General features: G+C 42.4%; 1 protein-coding gene and 1 pseudogene across 1 annotated transcript in view; both read right to left on the minus strand.

Annotated features, from left to right (window-relative positions):
• CD48 (CD48 molecule) overlaps positions 1 to 19,261 on the minus strand; it is a 24,136-nt gene extending 4,875 nt beyond the window's left edge. Inside the window, exons 1-2 of the mRNA XM_045298504.1 lie at positions 19,183 to 19,261; positions 7,998 to 8,309 (exon numbers count right to left, since the gene is read on the minus strand). Coding sequence (XP_045154439.1) covers positions 7,998 to 8,309; positions 19,183 to 19,258 — 388 coding nt within the window. The 5' untranslated portion in view covers positions 19,259 to 19,261. The remainder of the gene's footprint in view (positions 1 to 7,997; positions 8,310 to 19,182) is intronic.
• Positions 1,545 to 1,619, minus strand: LOC115872578 (annotated as a pseudogene).

The raw sequence follows: 19,261 nt of genomic DNA on the forward strand, positions 1-19,261 counted from the left end.
AGCCTGTAAATTGAGGCACAGAACAAGCAAGGCAGCTGCACACTGGTCCGATGATCAAAGAGTGAGAGACAAGAAAGGTGAGGTTCACTGAGCCATTTATCTCTCCGCCCTTCAATTAATCCCACTTATGTTTATCGACCAGGCTGGCACAATAAACTAACTATCTCAGCATGAAAACATGAAACACTTCCAGATACACTAAAATAGCTTTAAGATGGTAACAGTAATAATAAAAGTGTTTTGATGTGTTTGGCAAAGTAGTATCCTATTGTTATTATATGCCTCAAACTTTTATTTCTTTAAAAAAAAATCATTTTATTGGGGGCTCTTACAGCTCTTATCACAATGAATCCATCCATCCATCGTGTCAAGCACATTTGTACATATGTTGCCATCATCATTTTCAAATCTTGAGCCCTTAGTATTTCTCCCTCCCTCACCTTCCCTCATGAACCCTTGCTAATTTATAAATTATTATTATTTTTTCATGTCTTATACTGACCGATATCACCCTTCACCCACTTTTCTGTTGTCTGTCCCCCGGGAGTGGGTTATATGTAGATCATTGTGTTCAGTTCCCCTTTTCTACTCACACCTTCCCTTTCCCCTTCTGGTATGACTATTCTTATTATTCATCCTGAGGGGTTTATCTAGCAGGATTTGTAAGGTAGAACTGGGGAAATGGAAGCATTAAAGAACCAGAAGAAAGCTGTATATTTCATCGGTGCTATAACACATCCTGACTGGCTCTTCTCTTTCCTGTGACCTTTCTGTAAGGGATGTCCAATTGTCTACAGGTGGGCTTTGGGTCTCCACTCTGCACTCCCTCTCATTCACATTGACATGATTGTTTGTTCTGGATTTTGACGCCTGATACTGATGCCGTCGACACACAGGCTGGTGTGCTTCTTCCATGTGGGCTTTGTTGCTTCTCAGCTAGATGGCGCCTTATTTATCTAGAAGGCTTGAAGACCCCAGATCAGGCATCCTCAAACTATGGCCCGCGGAGGACATTTATCCAGCCCGCCGGATGTTTTTGTCCCATTTGTTTTTTTACTTCAAAATAAGCTATGTGCAGTGTGCATAGGAATTTGTTCATAGTTTTTTTTAAAACTATAGTCCTGCCCTCCAGCGGGTCTGAGGGACAGTGAATTGGCCCCTGTTTAAAAAGTTTGAGGACCCCTGCCCCAGATGCTATATTTTTCGATAGCCAGGCAGCAGCATCTTTCTTCGCCACCTTTGTTTATGTATCCATTTTTTCTTCAGCAATAGTGTTGGGAAGGTGAGCATCACAGAATGCCGGGCTATAGGAACAAAGTGGTCTTGTGTTGAGGGAGGACTACCTCAGACTTCTCGTATGCTAGGCGTTATGGGAAGTGGTCTGTAACTGTAGGTTTTTTGTAACAAGAGACTGTGTGTTCTGTGGTTCTGCTGCCTGGTTGGATGAGCGGACACTTCACCTCCTGGTCCTTCCTTGGCTAGAGCTGAGTTTACCTGAGATTCACTGGAAGCTTTCTTTCTTTTTTTTTTTAACCAGAGCCGGCCAATATGGCTTTTTCTCTCAGCAGGATAATGGCAGTACTTCCACAAACTGAAGTACTGTAATTGCAGCCTGCTTTTCACTGGAAGCTTTCATCTGTTGCTGCTGTTGTGAGCTGCCCTTGTGTCAGCCCTGACTCATATGACCCCCGCGAAATGGGTCAAAGTGCTGTCCAGGCCTGTGTCATATCTAGGATCAGTAGCAGACCAGTTTTAATGTGATCCATCGGGTGTACATCGGCTAATTGTCAGAAGTCAATCATTGGGTTTTTCTTCCTGACCTACCTTACTTTGGGAGCCATTGACCTCTGTTCTGCATCAGAGCACTACATATGCCATCACAGACAGGTGACGGCTGCACTTGGAGCACAACACTCAAGGCTAATGTTCTTGGTGACTTAGGCTAAACTAGTGTGTGATTTAAAGACTTTGTGGGCTATTTTTGAGTTCAGACATTGGTCAAAACCCTGGCAGAATCAGAATGACTCAGATGGCATACAGTGTAGCAGAATTTTCCCTGTCTGCGCTTGCCTCTGGTTTTTACACATGGAGGGGCTATTCAAACCATACTAATTTGAATTTCACTTCTATCTCTTCTATGAATCTGTCTCAGAGCACTCCCTGCATGTTTTAACGGATTTTAATATAGCCTTTCATCATTTCCTGTGTTCTAGTCTCATGTCATACTTCCTCATTTCCCACAGCACAGCACAGAGCATGGTGTGGACAGGATTCGCTGAGCCTGCTGGACCGTTTCTCGCTCCAAGAAGCCCAGTTAGAGTTATCAGAAAAGCCTAGGGTGAGCTGAAGAAGGTTTCCTTACGAGGTTAAGCCCTCCAAAAGACTATGCTGAAGCCAGATTGATTATGGATTTTTAGCTAGTCTGATGTTTTCAACATTAATTTTATTTGTTATTAATTGCTGTTGAGTGTATTGTTGAGCTGTGGCTATTGAGCACATACAGTAGAACAAACACCCACTCAAAAACTTCTACATGTGACAATGACCATCTTTAACTTAGGCAACCACCCACACTCTCATGAATTCACTGCCCCCACCCCACCCCACCCGTGTCCTCTCTAAGTTTTTGAATTGCTATTGTCAACTTCATCTGATCTTGATAAGTCTTTTTAAAAAGCACAACACTCAAGGCTAATATGCATTACTAGTTAAGCTAAACAACAGCTTGGATTAAAGACTTTGTGGGATAATTTTTAGTTTAAGGTTTCAAGATAATCCCAGGACGTTTCAGGGGTTTACCCAGGGTCATGGTGTGGGGGGAGGTCAGATGCGCAGGCATTCCCCCACTGAGGGCAATCAGTTGCCAGACTGCTCTCATCCCTTCACAGGGTGGGTCTGCTCCCTGCCTCTGGGGACAATGGACAGGCTCCTGTAGGAGGAGTTCGCATCCTACTGATAATGGTTCCTATGGAGACCCAGAGACCACCCCCTAGACCAACCCCTCATTACTGTGCAACCTATAGTGCAGCCCCTTCCTGTGACATGTGTCTCTACCTATAATTAGTGGGCTGGCATGCCCCCAAAAGGTATATAGGTGTGAGTCAGCAATATAGAGCTCTCTCTGACTCTCAGCTCCTTGCTGCTCACTCCCTGGTCACTCCCCTCTCCCTTGTGCCCTTCCCCTCCTTCCCTTCCCCCTCTCTCCACGTGGACCACCATGCTGGGCTGAGGTGAGCAATGGTACCATGTAACATGCCTGGCTGTATTATTGTATTATCTCTCATATTCTCAATGACTTGAATATAATGCTTATATATCTCAACCATACAATTGTACTTACTGAATCCAAGTAGTAGTAATATTAGTAGCAGCGGGTGGGGGCTGGCACCCCACTCCCCCGCGCCATCTTTTTAATTTAATACTACATCATGGCTCTAGAAATGTGGGATTCTATGAGAATTTAAAATTCTACTTGGCAGTTTCCCCCTTTTCATCAGGATTCTTCATGTTACACATCTCATATGCTCGTCCACTTCTGACTGTCCTTGGTTGCTCCAGGCAAATGGAGATCAATTGCTGTACCTTGGGTGGACTCTTGCAAGTTTGAAAGACGCCAGGTACTACACCACAAATGAGGAGGTGGAACAGAAGCATTAAACATGATTTTAAGCTGATTAACTCGGAGGTGCTGGGAAATTGTGCCCCCTAAACCTCCAAACAAAAACCAAATCCCATGAGGTGTTTGGTTTCACATAAGCAGCCTCAGCTGCTACTGTTTTTGTAGCTGCAAATATCCCTGTCATGCACCTCTGTCAATTCATCTTCTTAGGGTGTTCAAGTCAATGACAGCAATTAAACTAATCACCTTTGCAACTTTCACCCTTAATGTGATTTTTAATTGTTATTAAAAGAGAGAGAGAGAGAGAGAGAGCAAAAACTCAGTGGTTTATAAACAATAATCATCTCCCTCCTTTTCCTTTCTATTCTGCTCCCCTTAACCATTAGTAAGCTTTGGTCTCTATACAGTTTATATTTTCCTATTTTTCATATAAATGGGGTTGTACATTTTTATATACGCGAGGTCATACAACATTTGTCTTTTTGTGGTGGACTCATTCACTCACCATACTGTCTTCAAGCTCTGTCCATATTGTTGCATGTATCTGGACGTCATTCTCTTACAAGTAGGATTTCATTGAATGTAGGCACCACATTTTATTGATCTATTGACGGCATTTAGATTGTTTCCACCTTTTTTCTATTGTGGATATTGCTGCGCTGAACATTAGTATACACATGTCTGTTTATGTCTCTACTTTCAAAGCCCCTGGGTATATAACTAACAGTGGAATTGTGGGCAAGGTGGATAAGGGGTTGAAGTGCCATGTCAGGTCAGTCAACAGGTCACTCATCTGTCTCTTCTCATAGTTAGTATTCAATCGCATCCCTATTCTGAAGCTCAGAGTTCCAGGATCACTATCCACATCTCTTTCATTTAGTCTCCCACGTCTTTGTTTTAGAGGGTCTTGATAACATATACATCTCATCCACCATCTTGCCAGAAGTCTCAAGGCTGTAATCTTTGAGGAAGCAGATAGTCACATCATTCTCCCAGAGAACAGCTGATGGGTTCAAACTACCAATTTGTCAGTTAGCAGCCACCGTACCAGTTCTTAACCACTGGACCACCAGGGCTCCTTTTAGCCAATCTAATTGGAGTGATCCATATTTGTGCCCATTCCAAATAAAGGTGATGTAGCAGAATGTAGAAATTATTGAACACTATTCTTTCTTTTCTTTTTTTTGTTATAATTAAAACAAATTTTTATATCATTTTATCGGGGGCTCATACAGCTCTTATCACTATCCACACATACATCCACTGTGTCAAGCACATTTGTACATTTGTTGCCATCATCATTCTCAAAATATTTGCTTTCTACTTGAGCCCTTGGTATCAGGTCCTCATTTTCCACCCTCCTTCCCTGCACCCCCTCTCTTATGAACCCTTGATAATTTATACATTATTATTATTATTTTGTCATATCTTACACTGTCCAACATCTCCCTTCACCCACTTTTTTGTTGTCCATCCCCCAGGGAGGAGGTTATATGTAGATCCTTGTAATTGGTTCCCCCTTTTCACCTCACCATCCTTTCACCCTCCCGGTATCACCACTCTCAGCACTGGTCCTGAAGGGATCATCTGTCCTGGATTCCTTGTGTTTCCAGTTCCTATCTGTACCAGTGTACATCCTCTGGTCTAGCCAGATTTGTAAGGTAGAATTGGGATCATGATAGGGGGGTGGGCGGTGATCACGAGGTGTCGAAGGGATCAGACATCAAAGAACAAAAAATCATATCATTGTGTGCTCACCTGACATGATCACTGAAGACAAATGGGTGCATAAGCAAAAGTGTTGAAGAAAGCTGATGGTGCTCGGCTATCAAAAGATATAGCGTGTGGTGTCTTAAAGGCTTGAAGGTAAACAAGTGGCCATCTAGCTCAGAAGCAACAAAGCCTACATGAAAGAAATTATTGAACACTATCATTACTATACACACAAGTAAATTTTTGTTGAATTTTAAAAACAGTTGCAGCAGTACATCAACAGTGAACTGCCAGAAACCTAAGCCAAGTTAGAAGAGGATGAGGAAGGAGAGATATTATTGCTGATGTTAGGTAGATCTTAGCTGAAAGGAGAGAATAACAAAAATATGTTTAACTGTGTTTTAGAGACCATACAAAGACATTTGACTATGTGGACCCAAACAAATTATATATAACATTGTGAAGAATGGGAATTCCAGAACACTTCATGGTGGTCATGCAGAACCCGTACACAGACCGAGGGTTCCCCTCACCCCTCGCTCAGGAACCTGAATTATCAGAACTCTACTGTTTTTACAATTTTCCTTCTTCCAGGGCATTCCAAATTTCAACCATGTAGAATAATGTGTGAGAGGTGGAGTCTGGCCTCTTACACAGGGAGATCTGGGTTGGTGAAATCTGAATATATAAAATACATTTGTACTGTGTTTTTGTGTTCTGAAAATATACTCATTTTCATGATCTACTTTGTCCTCCTAACGCTGTGAAAGGTAGATGTGATTACCCTCATTCTGTGTTGGTTTCAAGACTCCGAGGTGAGCACCCCTCTTAGAGGTCTGTCCCATCACCATTCTCTAATAATTGCCCACTTTAATTTCAGAGAGGGCTCCCTGGTGCCGTGTTTCCGATTTATCTAATGTAGACCTCTGGACTCTAAATAGTTGCGATGTCTGCAAGACACACATATCTAGGTCAATCAGTTTTTCTCTCTTGAGAATTTAAACTGAGAGATAACAAAAGTCTCTGTGATCTCTGGGGAGATAAACTGTTCGGACTATGGGAATCCCTAAGTGCAGTTTACGGACCCTTAAGCTGGCAACTCTGCACTGGCCCTAGTCACTATTCTTCCCTCCCATTAGCCCTTCCGGATTCTTTCAAACACCTTACATTTTTGTGAATAACTCTAGTTCCTTGAAATGAATAACCCTTTCTTGCTAAAGTTACATTGAATTGGTTTCTGTGGCTTGCTATACTAAAAAGCCTTGCCTGACACGAGCTAAGATGTTAAGATATTTGTTCAAAGTCACAGAGCTAGTAAGTGACTAACCTACATTCTGAACCCAGGTCTGTCTAACTCCCAGTATAATATCTTATCCTTAGCCCATAGACACTGGTCAAGCAGGACCCATGAGTGGCAGTATTAATGCATTGAGACTTTATTGAACCCAATCTGAAAAGTTGAAAGCCCTCCTTCTTAGTTCTTGTCTCAATATGTGGGATTATAAAGAGACTTTTCCCCAGCTTTGCCTCCCCCAAAGACATGCCAAACATTAGGGGCCTTTTGCTAGCATATGGGGGGAGGTCAGATGCTTAAAGACATCCTCCCTGAAGGCATTCAGTTGTCAGACAACTAACTTCATGGTCCCACAGGGAGGCCCTGCTCCCTGCTGTTAAGGACAATGGGCTACTTCTCCCTAAAGGCTTGTGACCATTAGCTTGGTTGTGGAGGTGGGGTTTACACCGTCCTGATAATGGTTTCTATGGAGATCCAGAGACCAGCTCAAACCTGCTCAGTGACATCCAAAGTTAGGCTGCCATCCTGAATCTAGGATCCACCCTTTTTGTCACATGTGCCCCCAATCCCTCCTCTTCCTATTGCATGTGTGTCCCTAGATTAGTGCAACCCCTTCCTGTGACATATGTCTTCACCTGTAATTAGGAGGCTTTCATGCCCCCACTCCCCAAAGAGATATAGACTTGGGCTAGCAGTAAAGAGCTCTCTTGGGCTCCCCACTCTTGGCCTCTCATTGGTTCCCTCTCTCCTCTCCTGTCCTCGCTCCCCTGTTCCCTTTCCCCTTGTTCCCTTTCCCCTTGTCCTCCTTCCCCTGCCCCTATCTCCACATAGACCACCAAGAGGGGCTGAGGTGAGCATGCTACCATGAAATGTGTCTGACTCCATTATTTCAATCTCTCTTCTATCTCTCATGCGCTCTATGACTTTATTATAATCTTTATATATATTAACTGTACAATTGTGCCTACCGGACCCATGATGATGTGCTAGGGGCTGGTTTATGCCGACATCATTCCACCTACCTTGTCTCTAGTCTATCTTCTTTTTCTCAAAGTAGATGAAGTATTTGTTCAGAGATACAATTAGAGTGAACTCAGAACTGATTTGGGTTAATAGATGGGAGAGAACGAAGGAAATAGAGAAGAATTCATCTCCATTGTTTTCCTTGTTTATCAATCTTAGTCCCAGTGACTTCAGAAGAGGTTTTAGCTCTCTCAGGGTGATAGGTTGTGGGGCCTGCTGTCCCAGACCATACCCAAATAAAAGGTTCTCGGAGAAATGAATTGCATCTTTCCTCCATAAGAATGTGCTCAGGACCCCAGGAAGCCTCCCAGTCATCAAGTGGAGCCTCTTTTGGCTTCCCTCACTCACCGTACACCTGCAGTTGGATTGCCCATTCTTGTTCTTCCCCACCTATCCACAACACCTGCAGGGTATAGGTGCTGCTGTCGTTTTTCTGGACCTTATTGATGAACAGCGTACCATGGTCATCAAGACGAACTCTGTCCTGAAGTTTAGATTCAAAGCGTTTAGTCTCATTGTTCCCATACCATTCTATAATCTTCTGGTCAGTGGCATAAATCCAGGCGAAAGATGTGTATCTACCAGGCACAAGCATGGTGCCACTCAGGTTCACATTGTGTCCCGCAATCACGTTGATTTCATTTGCCAAATCTGAAGGAGCTGTCAACCAGATCAGAGAGACACAGAGAGAGACCGACGTTAGAGAAAGTGGTAAGGACAAGTGACCCAGACTTCAAGGATTTTCTTTTAACATTTTATGATTCATTGTAACTTATTTTTCCCATTTTAATTAGCATCATTTTTAGTCCTGTCTATCTTTACAATTTGGTGCCTGTTTTCTTGTTGTTAAAGAGTACTTCAAATTGCACAGGCTTTATGTTCCAACAAACCTTGCTTGTTTAAAGCAAGGAGAAGAAAAAGATTATCTCTAGAAGGTTCAAGAGGAAGAAAACATTGTTCTATGTTTGTGGAGAGAGGAGAACAAAATATATACATTACTGAAATGCATAACTATTGAGAAAGAATAGTAGAAAGAAGCTACAAGAGAGGAAGGAGGGCATTTGACCTATTTCACTTGGTCTCCTCTGCGGCTGTATGATGTCTTGCTCTTCAACATCAGATCTAGATCTGGGTCTGGTTGGAGATCTGTATCATCTATACCTATATCTATGTATCTTTAGAGCTCTTCATGCTCTGCAACACATATTCTTTTCCAAGACATAACCTTTTTGTTTTGTTTGGATCTCAACTTAAAATGTTTTATTTAAGAAATCCTCCCCTCTCTGGAGGATATAAAGACACAGTTCTCTATTTGCCCTATAAAACATGACTTGCCTAAAGTATAACTTTCAACACCAACAGATACAAATACCTGTATCTCCAAGGCTTTCAAGTTTCTCTTTACCCATTTTCCAACCAACTCATCTGCTCCTTCTGCACTTACCACGCGTCAGGTATGCATATACTTGTGTACTGATACAAGCAGGCATTTATTTACCCGGTGTTTTAAATTGATCTATATTTGCCCATTCTTCTCACACATTCATGCCAGTCAAAGGAAAATTTTGAACAACCACTGTGTCTGCGACGGGGCAGGGCTTTGGTTATCAGCAATGAGTGATACCAACAGTCTCTGACTTCTTGGAGCATATAGGCCCACAGGTTGGTCCCTCTAGGATTTTAAAATCACTAGACATTTTCCAGACACGCTCTCACCTTGGTACTTGTTTGTGTATGAATTACTGGAAGTCTGTGGTAATAAATGGCCTGAATCAGGGTTTTTCATCTTCTGCATTATTGGCAGTTTAGTCTGGGTAATTCTTCAATGGGGGGTGGGGGGAGGAGGGTATTCTGTGTATTTTAGAATGTTAAACAGCATCCTTGGCTTCCACCCACCAAATTCCAATAGCATATCTCCAGGTGTGGCATTCAAATTGTCTTCAGACATTACCAAATGTACCCCAGGGAAAAAATTCTCTCCCTAATCGACTTGACAACTGACCGAGATCATCCTTGGCAAATTCTCCAATAGGTCTTAGGTATATCTTTGAGAAATAGCATACCCCACATTAATAAGTTGATCAGACGTCCCACTTTTGGCGAGACAGTCCCGATTTTTAACAATTTTTCCCGTGTCCCACGGCATTTTTAAAAAGTCCCGATTTTTGGAAAGAATGCACGACAAGCTAGGGTATACGGTTTTCAACTGCCATGTGGCTATTTCGCCAGGATATGTGTTTTATCAATGGTGTCCCGCTTTACCAATGTTAACATCTGGTCACCTTACACATTAATCACCTATTTATCTCTCATTAAAAGACACAGCTAGTCACTATGGTCACTTTCCTTTTAGAATCACAGCCACAAAAGTGGTTAAGGAAGGAGGGGGAGGGGCAGAAAGATATACATTCTGTGCTTGCTATATCTTAGGATCCATGTTATAGTGAAATGATCTTCTTAACATCTACTACCTGCCTCTAAAAGGTGCCCTGGTGGTGAGGTAGGTTACACAATTGGGCTACTAACTGCAAGGCCAACAGTTCAAATCCATCAGCTGCTCTGAGGGAGAAAGATGAGGCTGTCTGCTGTCATAAAGATTTATAGTCTCGGAAACCCAAAGGGGCAGTTCTACTCTGTCCTATAGGGTCATTGTGAGTTGGAACGGAATTGATGACAGTTTGGGTTTGGTTTAGGTTTGGACCTGCTTCTATCACTAGAGTGTAAAACACTCAAACACACACACACACACACACACACACACACACACACACACACTAGTTTTATGAATCTTATTCCCTTTTGCTCAAAACACCATGTTGAAAAGTATAAGCTCTAGAATCACACTGCCTCATTCAGGCTCTGCCTCTGCCACTTATAGGCTATGTAAACTTAAACATGTTAGCTAACCTCCACGCTTTTGTGGTTACATCTTTAAAATGAATTGCTGATAGTATTTCTCTCATAGATATTGTGAAGATTAAATAATTGATGCAAAAATTCTGACAGTAATACCTAGAAGATTAATAGCCATTCAATAAAGAGTATATGTACTGTTATTGTTTCATTATTTTTATCTATGTCCTTTTTTTTTTTGTATCAACACCACCTAGTATTATGTCTAAAAATATTGAGAGACTTAACAATTCCTGGTTGAACTTACTTTATTGCACCAAATACAGTGATAAAACAAGTAAAATAGGGACTAGACTAATAATATATTTTGTGGACATGAATCAGAATTTGAAAGAGTGAAAAATGAGGAATAAGGGGCCTAATGAGTAAGCATTCATTTGTAACTTTATGGCCTAAAAGTGATAGATATCAGTACACTTAGGAAATAACATAAAGCCAGATTACTGGTCTAGGGTATGTGATGACAAAGTAAGAAAAGCCCCAGTATCATTGTAAGACCAGAAACTGTCCCTGAAGCTTCGCTGTGGTAAGAGGGATGAGAAATTGAGTATTTTGATTCACATCATGGACCAGAAGCAGGTATAATTTACATCCTTTCTTTTTACAGTTATGGAGTCCACTCTATCAGAATAAGAAGATTTGGCAAAGGGGTCCCGAACCTGCTCAGAACTTCAAATAGAAGCTGGAGGGAAAGGGGAGAAATTGTAGCAGACTCATAATCACTAAGACAGTAAACATCTCAGTCGTATCCCCATAGTACTAGGCTCATATTTTGTAATTATCACAGATTCAGCAAATAAATGAATGATTGAATGGATGCGTGTGTAACAAGGACACAATGTATACACACATGTTCTCAACTGTCTTTCCTCCATTACTTCATGCCAGGCAAAAGTGTGTTTTACTTCTCTCTCTTCCCTCTTTCTTAAGAATAGTGTAGCCTGAAAAGGCAGGGGGGAAGCAAACAAGGGCCACTCAGGTTGTGCTTAAGAAAAAGAGGTGCTATCACACAAAGGCTCAACAGAATGGGAGTTTCTGCATAGTGGCTGGTTAGGAATCGTTTGAAAATACGAAAGAGGGCAGGAAACAGGATTATAAGAAATGTTCCACAGACAAACTATAGTCTCTTGAACTCTTCTACAAACTTTCAGGTAGAGATTTGAGCTATAATTAATTACTTTTAACCAGTAGACTGTGTTTTTTTTAATCATGATATTGTGTCTAAACCAGGCCAGTGGTGTCCTAAGTAAATGAATAAAAGATAACTAATGAGACAAAAAAAACAACAACAAGCAAATCTTAGAAGAACTATAACCAAAATGCTCCATAGATGAAAAGATTGTAAGACTGCATCTCATTGCCTTTGGCCGTGATTCCAGGAGGGACTGAGCATTCCCTGGAGAAGGACATCGTGTTGGTAGAGGGTCAGTGAAAAAAAGGAAGCCCCTCAACAAGACGAGTTAACACAGTCATACCAATGGGTTCAAAGACGGCAGCATTTGTAAGAATGGCAGCATGTCATCCTACTGGACACAGGGTTCCCATAAGAACGGACTCAGTGGGACCTCACCACAGCAGTGTGGCCTAGAAAGCTGAAGAGTAGGGGAAAGTTGCCCAAGAATTCCCGAAAGAAACAACATAGGAGGGTATAGAGAATAGCCCTCAAAGTTCCACATATCTATAAATATCTCTAAGGACTCCTGGTGGCATAGTTGTTTACAAGTTGGGCTGCAATCCACATAGTTGGCAGTTTGAAACCACCAGCAGCTCCACAGGAGAAAGATGAGGTAGGCGTTCTACTCCCAACCAATTACAGGTCTCAGAGACCCAGAGGGGGTCAGTGAGTTTGTTGTTTTAAAATAAATATCTTGAATCCCTATGAGTCAATACAAAGCATATAAACTTAACCTTGAAATGTATACTCAACAGCTTCAGGAGCCTCACTTAAAGATGCTAAAAGGAAAGTGAATTTTATTATGAAATATCTAATTAAATGTGGGTTTTGAAAAGCAGTATAAACCTGTAGAAGCAGTAGAAAGAATGCTTGGCTGACCATAAAAAATATAATCTAGTCCTGAGAATATTCTATACTCACAAATGGAAGAAACATGGAATAATTTTACTTATATAGATTACAATATTGATGCAGAAATATTATAATACAAATTGGGATTGAGAAAGGGTTAGATATTCTGCTAACATAATTCTCTAATTAATTCAGAGAGATAAATATACAGATTGAGGTTTTGACTATGTATAGTTATGTGGGAAACAGAAAGGTTTCTCCCAAGTCATCTCCCCCAAATATATGTTAGACTTAGGACACTGCTTGCAGCTAATGGTAAATGATTGTTGAGGTAGTTAGTTTATTGTGCCAACCTGGCTGATAAACACATGTAGGATTAATCAAAGGGCAGAGAGATAAGTGGCTCTGTGAGCCTTGCCTTTTTAGTCTCTTGCTCTTTGATCATCAGACCACAGTGCAGCTGCCTTGCTTGTTCTTTGCCTCAATTTGCAAGCTACACTACCTGTGGGACACCTAACCCGTTGACTGTGTTGCTGTAATTTGAAGTTCCTTCAAGACCTGCTTTGCCACGCCATTGGATTTTATATCTCTTGAGCTGGGGACTGTCGGACACTGTCATCTGGCTGGCTGTTGGTGACCTGCCTTGTTCTTTGCTGCCTGTGGCCAGATAGCCTGAATTGCTCTACAGAGGACTACCCAGCAGCCCTCAAGACTTGAAAGACTGCCAGTGTCTCACAACTGTCTCTCGGGAGTGAGTTGCACTGCGCCATTTGTACTAACTGTACTAACTGAGCCATTTAATTAACTGTTTATTTCTTATATTATATATCTATCTATTTGTGTGTATATATATATATACACTAGCATTCTGTTTTTGTTTCTCTAAAGAACCCTGTCTAACAGAATTGTCAAGTTACCTCCCTGAAGGCAGTCAGTTGCCAGACTACTGTCTGGTCCCACCACAAGTAGGGCCCACTCCCTGCTGTTAAGGACAATGGGCTTGTGACCTAAAAGGCTTGTGACCATTAGTCTGGTTCCTGTAGGTGGGTTTTACACCCTACTGATAATGTTTTCTATAGTGAGCTAGAGAACAAGTCAACCTGGCTCAGTGATATCCAAAATTTATCTGCCTCCCTGAATCTAGGATCCGTCCATCTTGTCACATGTATACCTCTGTTACCTCCCTTTCCTATTACATGGATACCCCTAGATCACCCCCTCCCATTACTGTACTACCTATAGCACAACCCTTTCCTGTGATGTATGTCTTCATCTGTAATTAGGGGGCTTGCATGTCCCCAGGGAATAGAAAAGCTTTGGTTAGCAATAAATCTCTCTGTCTCTCTCTCTCTCTCCACGTGGACCACCAAGTGAGGCTGAGGTGAGCATGCTACCATGAAATGTGTCTGACTCCACTATTTCAAGCTCTCTCCTATCTCTCATGCTCTTATGACTTTACTATAATCTTTACTTATTATGACTGTACAATTGCACCTACTGGACCCATGATGATGTGTTAGGGGCTGGTCAATCCTAACATAGTTAAGTATTTTCCCTCAAATTTTAAATCATGTTATTAAAATCTTGACATATTCCTATGGTGAAGGGAACTTTCTTAATATGGCTCTTCTATCCCTGTCTCTGTAACTTTCACCAGATGCCTGCGGGGGACCATGTGAATAGGGGATTGGTCAGTTTGAGTGGGCATTATCCTGTGTATCAGACAGCATCTCAAGAGGAGGAAGAGAGAATTCTGGAGCCATTGAGGAAGAAGAGCCACCAGTGGAGCACATTTGAAATCCCTGCCTGAAGTGGTGGAGGAAGAAGAGGCCATGCCCCACTAAGACCAGAGGTGGAGGCAAAGAGACTGTGAGACACAGCAGAGGGGCAGAGTTTAGGAGTCTAAGGGCAGAGCTGTGAGCAAGTTTCCTGGCCTATGGAGGCAGAAGCCAAAGGACCTTATGTCTGAGAGGCTGAGGACCAGTGACTGGGTTTGAGTTGAGGAGAGGTGTTAATGTGGACTAAAGACTACATTCTTAATAATTGATGATCCTGAACTGTTAACTTCCTAATTAACCCCCTATAATTGTGAATATTGTCTAAGCCCTGTGTGGCCATCGCAATAGGTTATTCAATCCAGCAGAGTAGTAGAGTGTTCTGGGAGGAACAGTGGGTGTAAGAATAGGGTAAAAAAAGATGGAGAGTGGTGGTCTATCTGACCTTTCTCTACCTGATGGCAATCGGCCTTGGGCCAGTATGGAGACGGATTTGCTTTTCCTTTTGTGTAGCCACAAGAGGCCAAATGGAGCTCGAGGCTGTGTTCAGGGGTGGCATCAGGAGTGGGATTTGTTGCTATGGCTCTAGACTCTTGGAAGCATGGAGTTTTCTAAAAGAACAGAGGAAGGGGCATAGGAAGTGAATATTTTGATTTGGGGGTGGTTTCGCCTGTTGTTTTTACTTGTAATTGTTGAAAGGGATGTTAAACTGCAGCCTAGAGGGGACAAAATCAGCCCCCCTGCCATTTTCGCAGTTCCTAACAATTGCGTTTTTAGAAGGTAGGGAAAGAAAGCTACTATTTTGAAAGAATCCCACATTAAGGGGTAGTTGGTAATATGCCTAGATGCTTAAGATTAAAAAAAAGAACTATATCTGTATCACTGAAAATAATATCCTGCTGGTACCCACCCATGCTTTTTGTTAATGCAGAAAAGCAGAACTCAAAAGGGAAAGCATGCGCATCAGCACCAGAGAAAGTTATGATGTCACACCAAAGGGTGCACCCAGGACGGACCCAGGATTGCAGGGAGGAAATTCTGACACCCTGAAACTGAGTCATAGAATTTCCAGAAAAACTCCTCGCAAAGGAAAAAGAAATGTTTTAGAGATATTGCTGTACAGTGATCTGAAACTCACTGAGGGAATCAACTGTTTTAGACGTATGTGCAGGCCCTCTTAGGAAGCAGGTTGGCAATACCGAGAAAGACCCCAGACTTTTGTCGTGGGTGACAAGATGAACAGGGAAGCATTCCCTGAAATGGGAAGCACAGAGGGACCAGACCACAAGAAGGCAAGAATGTTATGGAAAACAAAAATTGGAAGGTAATAAAATGTTTAGTTTAGTAAATTTAAGTGTGAGTGGGGAGGAGAACAGTAGGGTGATAGACAAAGGAGCATGAGAGATGGAGATTTTGTTTTGTTTTTAGTTTTTATTTAAGAAAAAACTTATGCTATTGATAAACTGCGGGAAGGGAGTCAGTGGATAGGAAAGAAATTGGAAACATGAAAGGGAATGGGAATGACTGTAGGGACTCAGGACAGAGGTGAAGTCATGGGTCTTGGCTGGAAAGAAGGCTACCTCAGCATCTGGGGAAGAAAAGGTAGAAAGGGCCCTGGGCAACATAGAGAACTTTCTAGTTGGCAGATGAAATCCAGGACTTCTTGCCCAATGACCTCTAGTCCTCAGATTTTCCTTGAAGTAGGAGACAAGTTCTTTGTATAGAGGGTAGAAGACTTAGGTAAGGGTCCATGAAGATAAGGTTGAGGGTTTGAAATAGCCACTGTGGGAAATTGGAGAAAGAATTCAATGGGACCAATCGGAGTGCTTTGTGACCCAGCATGGCTGAAATCATGTCTCATAGTTCTCTTCTTCCATCCATCCATCCATCCATCCATCCATCCATACATACATACATCAATTTGTTTAGTTATTAATCCATTTAATAAATGTTTAATAAGCACTTCATATGTGTTAGGCCATACGTACATTGATGAACAAGATAAATAGAGTTTCTCTTCGTAGGGAGCTTCTAGTTCAGTGGGTATAGACAGTTAATCAGACAATTACACTATTGGTGCTAGGGGTTATAATGAGGAAAATAAGAAATGGAAAGGGGTACAGTAGAGCGAGACTATTACTTGAGTTCAGGAATGGCTTCCAGAATATAAATTCCCCCTTAGAATCTCCAAATTTGTAAATTGTTACAGAAGTAGACTGCCCTATCTTTTCACCATGGAGTGATTGGTAGGGTCAAACAGTTAACTGTTTGGTTAGCAATCAAGCTCTTTAACCACTGTGATGCCAGGGCTCCTTGAGATGTGGTCAATGGGGTAAAATAGTGACAAGCTGTAGATATAATTCATACTTGAAGAGATTAAATACATCAACCTCAATCTAGTTTCTCTGGACAGGAGTCCTGGTGGTGTAGTGGTTATGTGTTGGCTGCTAACTGCAAGGTCAGCAATTTGAACCCACCAGTCATTCCATGGGAGAAGGAAGGGGTACAGTCTGGGGAACCCTCAGAGGCAGTTCTATCTTGTACCATAGGGAGTCGGAATCGGCTCTCAGCATTGAGTTTGGTTTGGCATTTCCTGGGATTTAATCTCAAGAAAGCATGATTATTAGATATTGAAACAATTAGTCTAATGAACTAATGGGTCGTGCAAATATCACCCTCCACAATCCTGAGACTAGAACTCAATGGTGTCCAGCTACCACTGCCAACTGCTCTGACAGAGCTCACATTAGAAGACCATAGAGCAGGTGAAATATGTGGAACAAATGTCAAAATCACAGAAGAGACCAAAGCTTACAGGCCACATAGAGAGAGGTGGGGGCCCCAGTACTGTGGCCCCTATTCAGGTTTGGAACTGAACTCACCCCCATTGTAGAATAATCAACCCCTTAGGATCAAAAGAGAAACATTCACTGAAGGACAAGGTCGAGGGCTAGGAAAGAAGGAGGACTGGAAACAGCAACCACGAGGAGGAAGCTGGCCATTATCGAAACAGGTGAGTTGAAAAAAAGCATGTATGAATTTTGAATGCGAAATTGATGATCTGCACCATAAACTTTCACCTAATTCACAATAAAAAGTTGTTATTTTTTTAAAGGCAAGAAAAAAAAAAGGGCATAATCACATTAGCACAGTTTGGGAGTAAGACCCAAGCACCCTTAGGAGAATGCTTCAATCTTTTTGAGAGATAATGTTATCAATTGAAACATGAAGACTTGGCTAGCCACCTCACTAGTTGCAGTTTAGATGTCCTGATAGCCCTAAATCCACAGTCATGAGCCAGACCTTAAGTAAGGCCACCCACTGAGTTCTTGCCTGAGTGGCCAGCTGGCATCCTCCAAGCATCACACGCTCATCTCCATAAAAGTTAAAAACCAAAACCATGCCTACGCCCTTGAGTTGATTCTGACTTAGAGCAACCTTACAGGACAAGGCAGAACCACCCCTTAGGGTTTCTGCCACAGTCAACTTTCACAAGAAGGAGCAGCTTCATCTTTCGCCCACGAGCAACTTGTGGGCTTGAACTGCTGATGTTATGGTTAGTAGCCCAACATTTAACTCATTAGGCTACCAGGCCTCTTTCCCTAAGGGTTCTATCTAATCACGGTGCTATGATGATGTACAATATTCCTGTTTGCTCATCTTTGACTCTGTATAGCCCCTTGTAGTAGTGACCACTGTTGTCAGTTGTCACGGAATTGGCTTTCCACTCGGGGAAACTCCATGAACAGTAGAATAAAACACTGCCCAGTCCTGTGCCAATCTTATCAGTTGAGGATTGGTTAGTATTAAACCCCTTTAAATAAAAAATGTCTTCACATATCTCTGGAGGGGTCCCTGGAGGGTACAAACAGTTAACACACTCAGCGACTAACAAAACACTTGCTTGGAGCTTCGAGTGCCCCTTGCAATGCCTGGGAAGAAAAGGCCTGGTGATTTACTTCCCAAAACAGCAGCCTCTGAAAACCTTATTTTTCAGAGCACATTTCTGCCCTGACACTTTGGGAGGTCAGTGTGAGTCAAGGACAACTGTTTCTTTTGTTTGTTTGTTTGTTTTGCTTTTCATTTCAGGGTTTAGTGAGAAAAGCAAAAACTTCATTCTTGCTTCTCAGCTGGCCGGGGAAGACAGGCACTGGGTAGAGAAACAGCGTTGAGTTGCTGTAACAGAGAAAGGAAAAGTTAGCCCAGCCCCTAGGCACACGAGGGGAGCCAGGAAAGAACCTTATGAGAGGAGGAGACTCTAACGCATAACTATCTGATATTTGGGTTTCTTTCAAGGCACCTCGGCTCCTCATTCAGAAGCCTATGGCTAAAGAGAGCAATTTTCTTCCTTGCAGTTTTGATCTGTCTTTGGGGCAATGACATTATTTACCTCAACTCAGGACACATCCCATCGCTTAGGTAGAGGAGAAAGTCTCCAATGTCTGAGAGAGCAGAGCATACCTAAGCACACGTGATGTGGCAGCCATCAGTGGGGAGTTTCCTCTTGGCATAAAATGGAGACAAAAGTACCCATAATTTCACAAAACAGCACTCGAGACTACATATAAGAGACCTACTTCCCCTTCTCCCCGGCAGTCATGCGTTTTGTCACATCTCCCCAGCAAAGAAGATGAAGCCCAATTCTGACGCCTAGGCAGGCTCCTTTGGTTCAACACAAGTCTTGTCACGGAGATGGAAGTATCTGCTGCCTAGAGATGAGATGCTGCATCGAGTAGGCCATATCACGTCTCCCCTTTCCACCTGACTATTCCTTCAGTGCCCCACCCCCACCCCCAAGAGGACAATTTGTGAAAAGTACCTTGAATGCTGGTCTCCAGGAGAAGACAGAACAGCAGCTGCAGAGCCGGAAAGCACTCCCAGTCTCTGGGAAACATGCT

Source organism: Echinops telfairi, unplaced genomic scaffold (genome assembly GCF_000313985.2).
Source record: "Echinops telfairi isolate 266 unplaced genomic scaffold, ASM31398v2 ScPeMD7_7425;HRSCAF=8463, whole genome shotgun sequence".
Classification (NCBI taxonomy): Eukaryota; Metazoa; Chordata; class Mammalia; order Afrosoricida; family Tenrecidae; genus Echinops; species Echinops telfairi.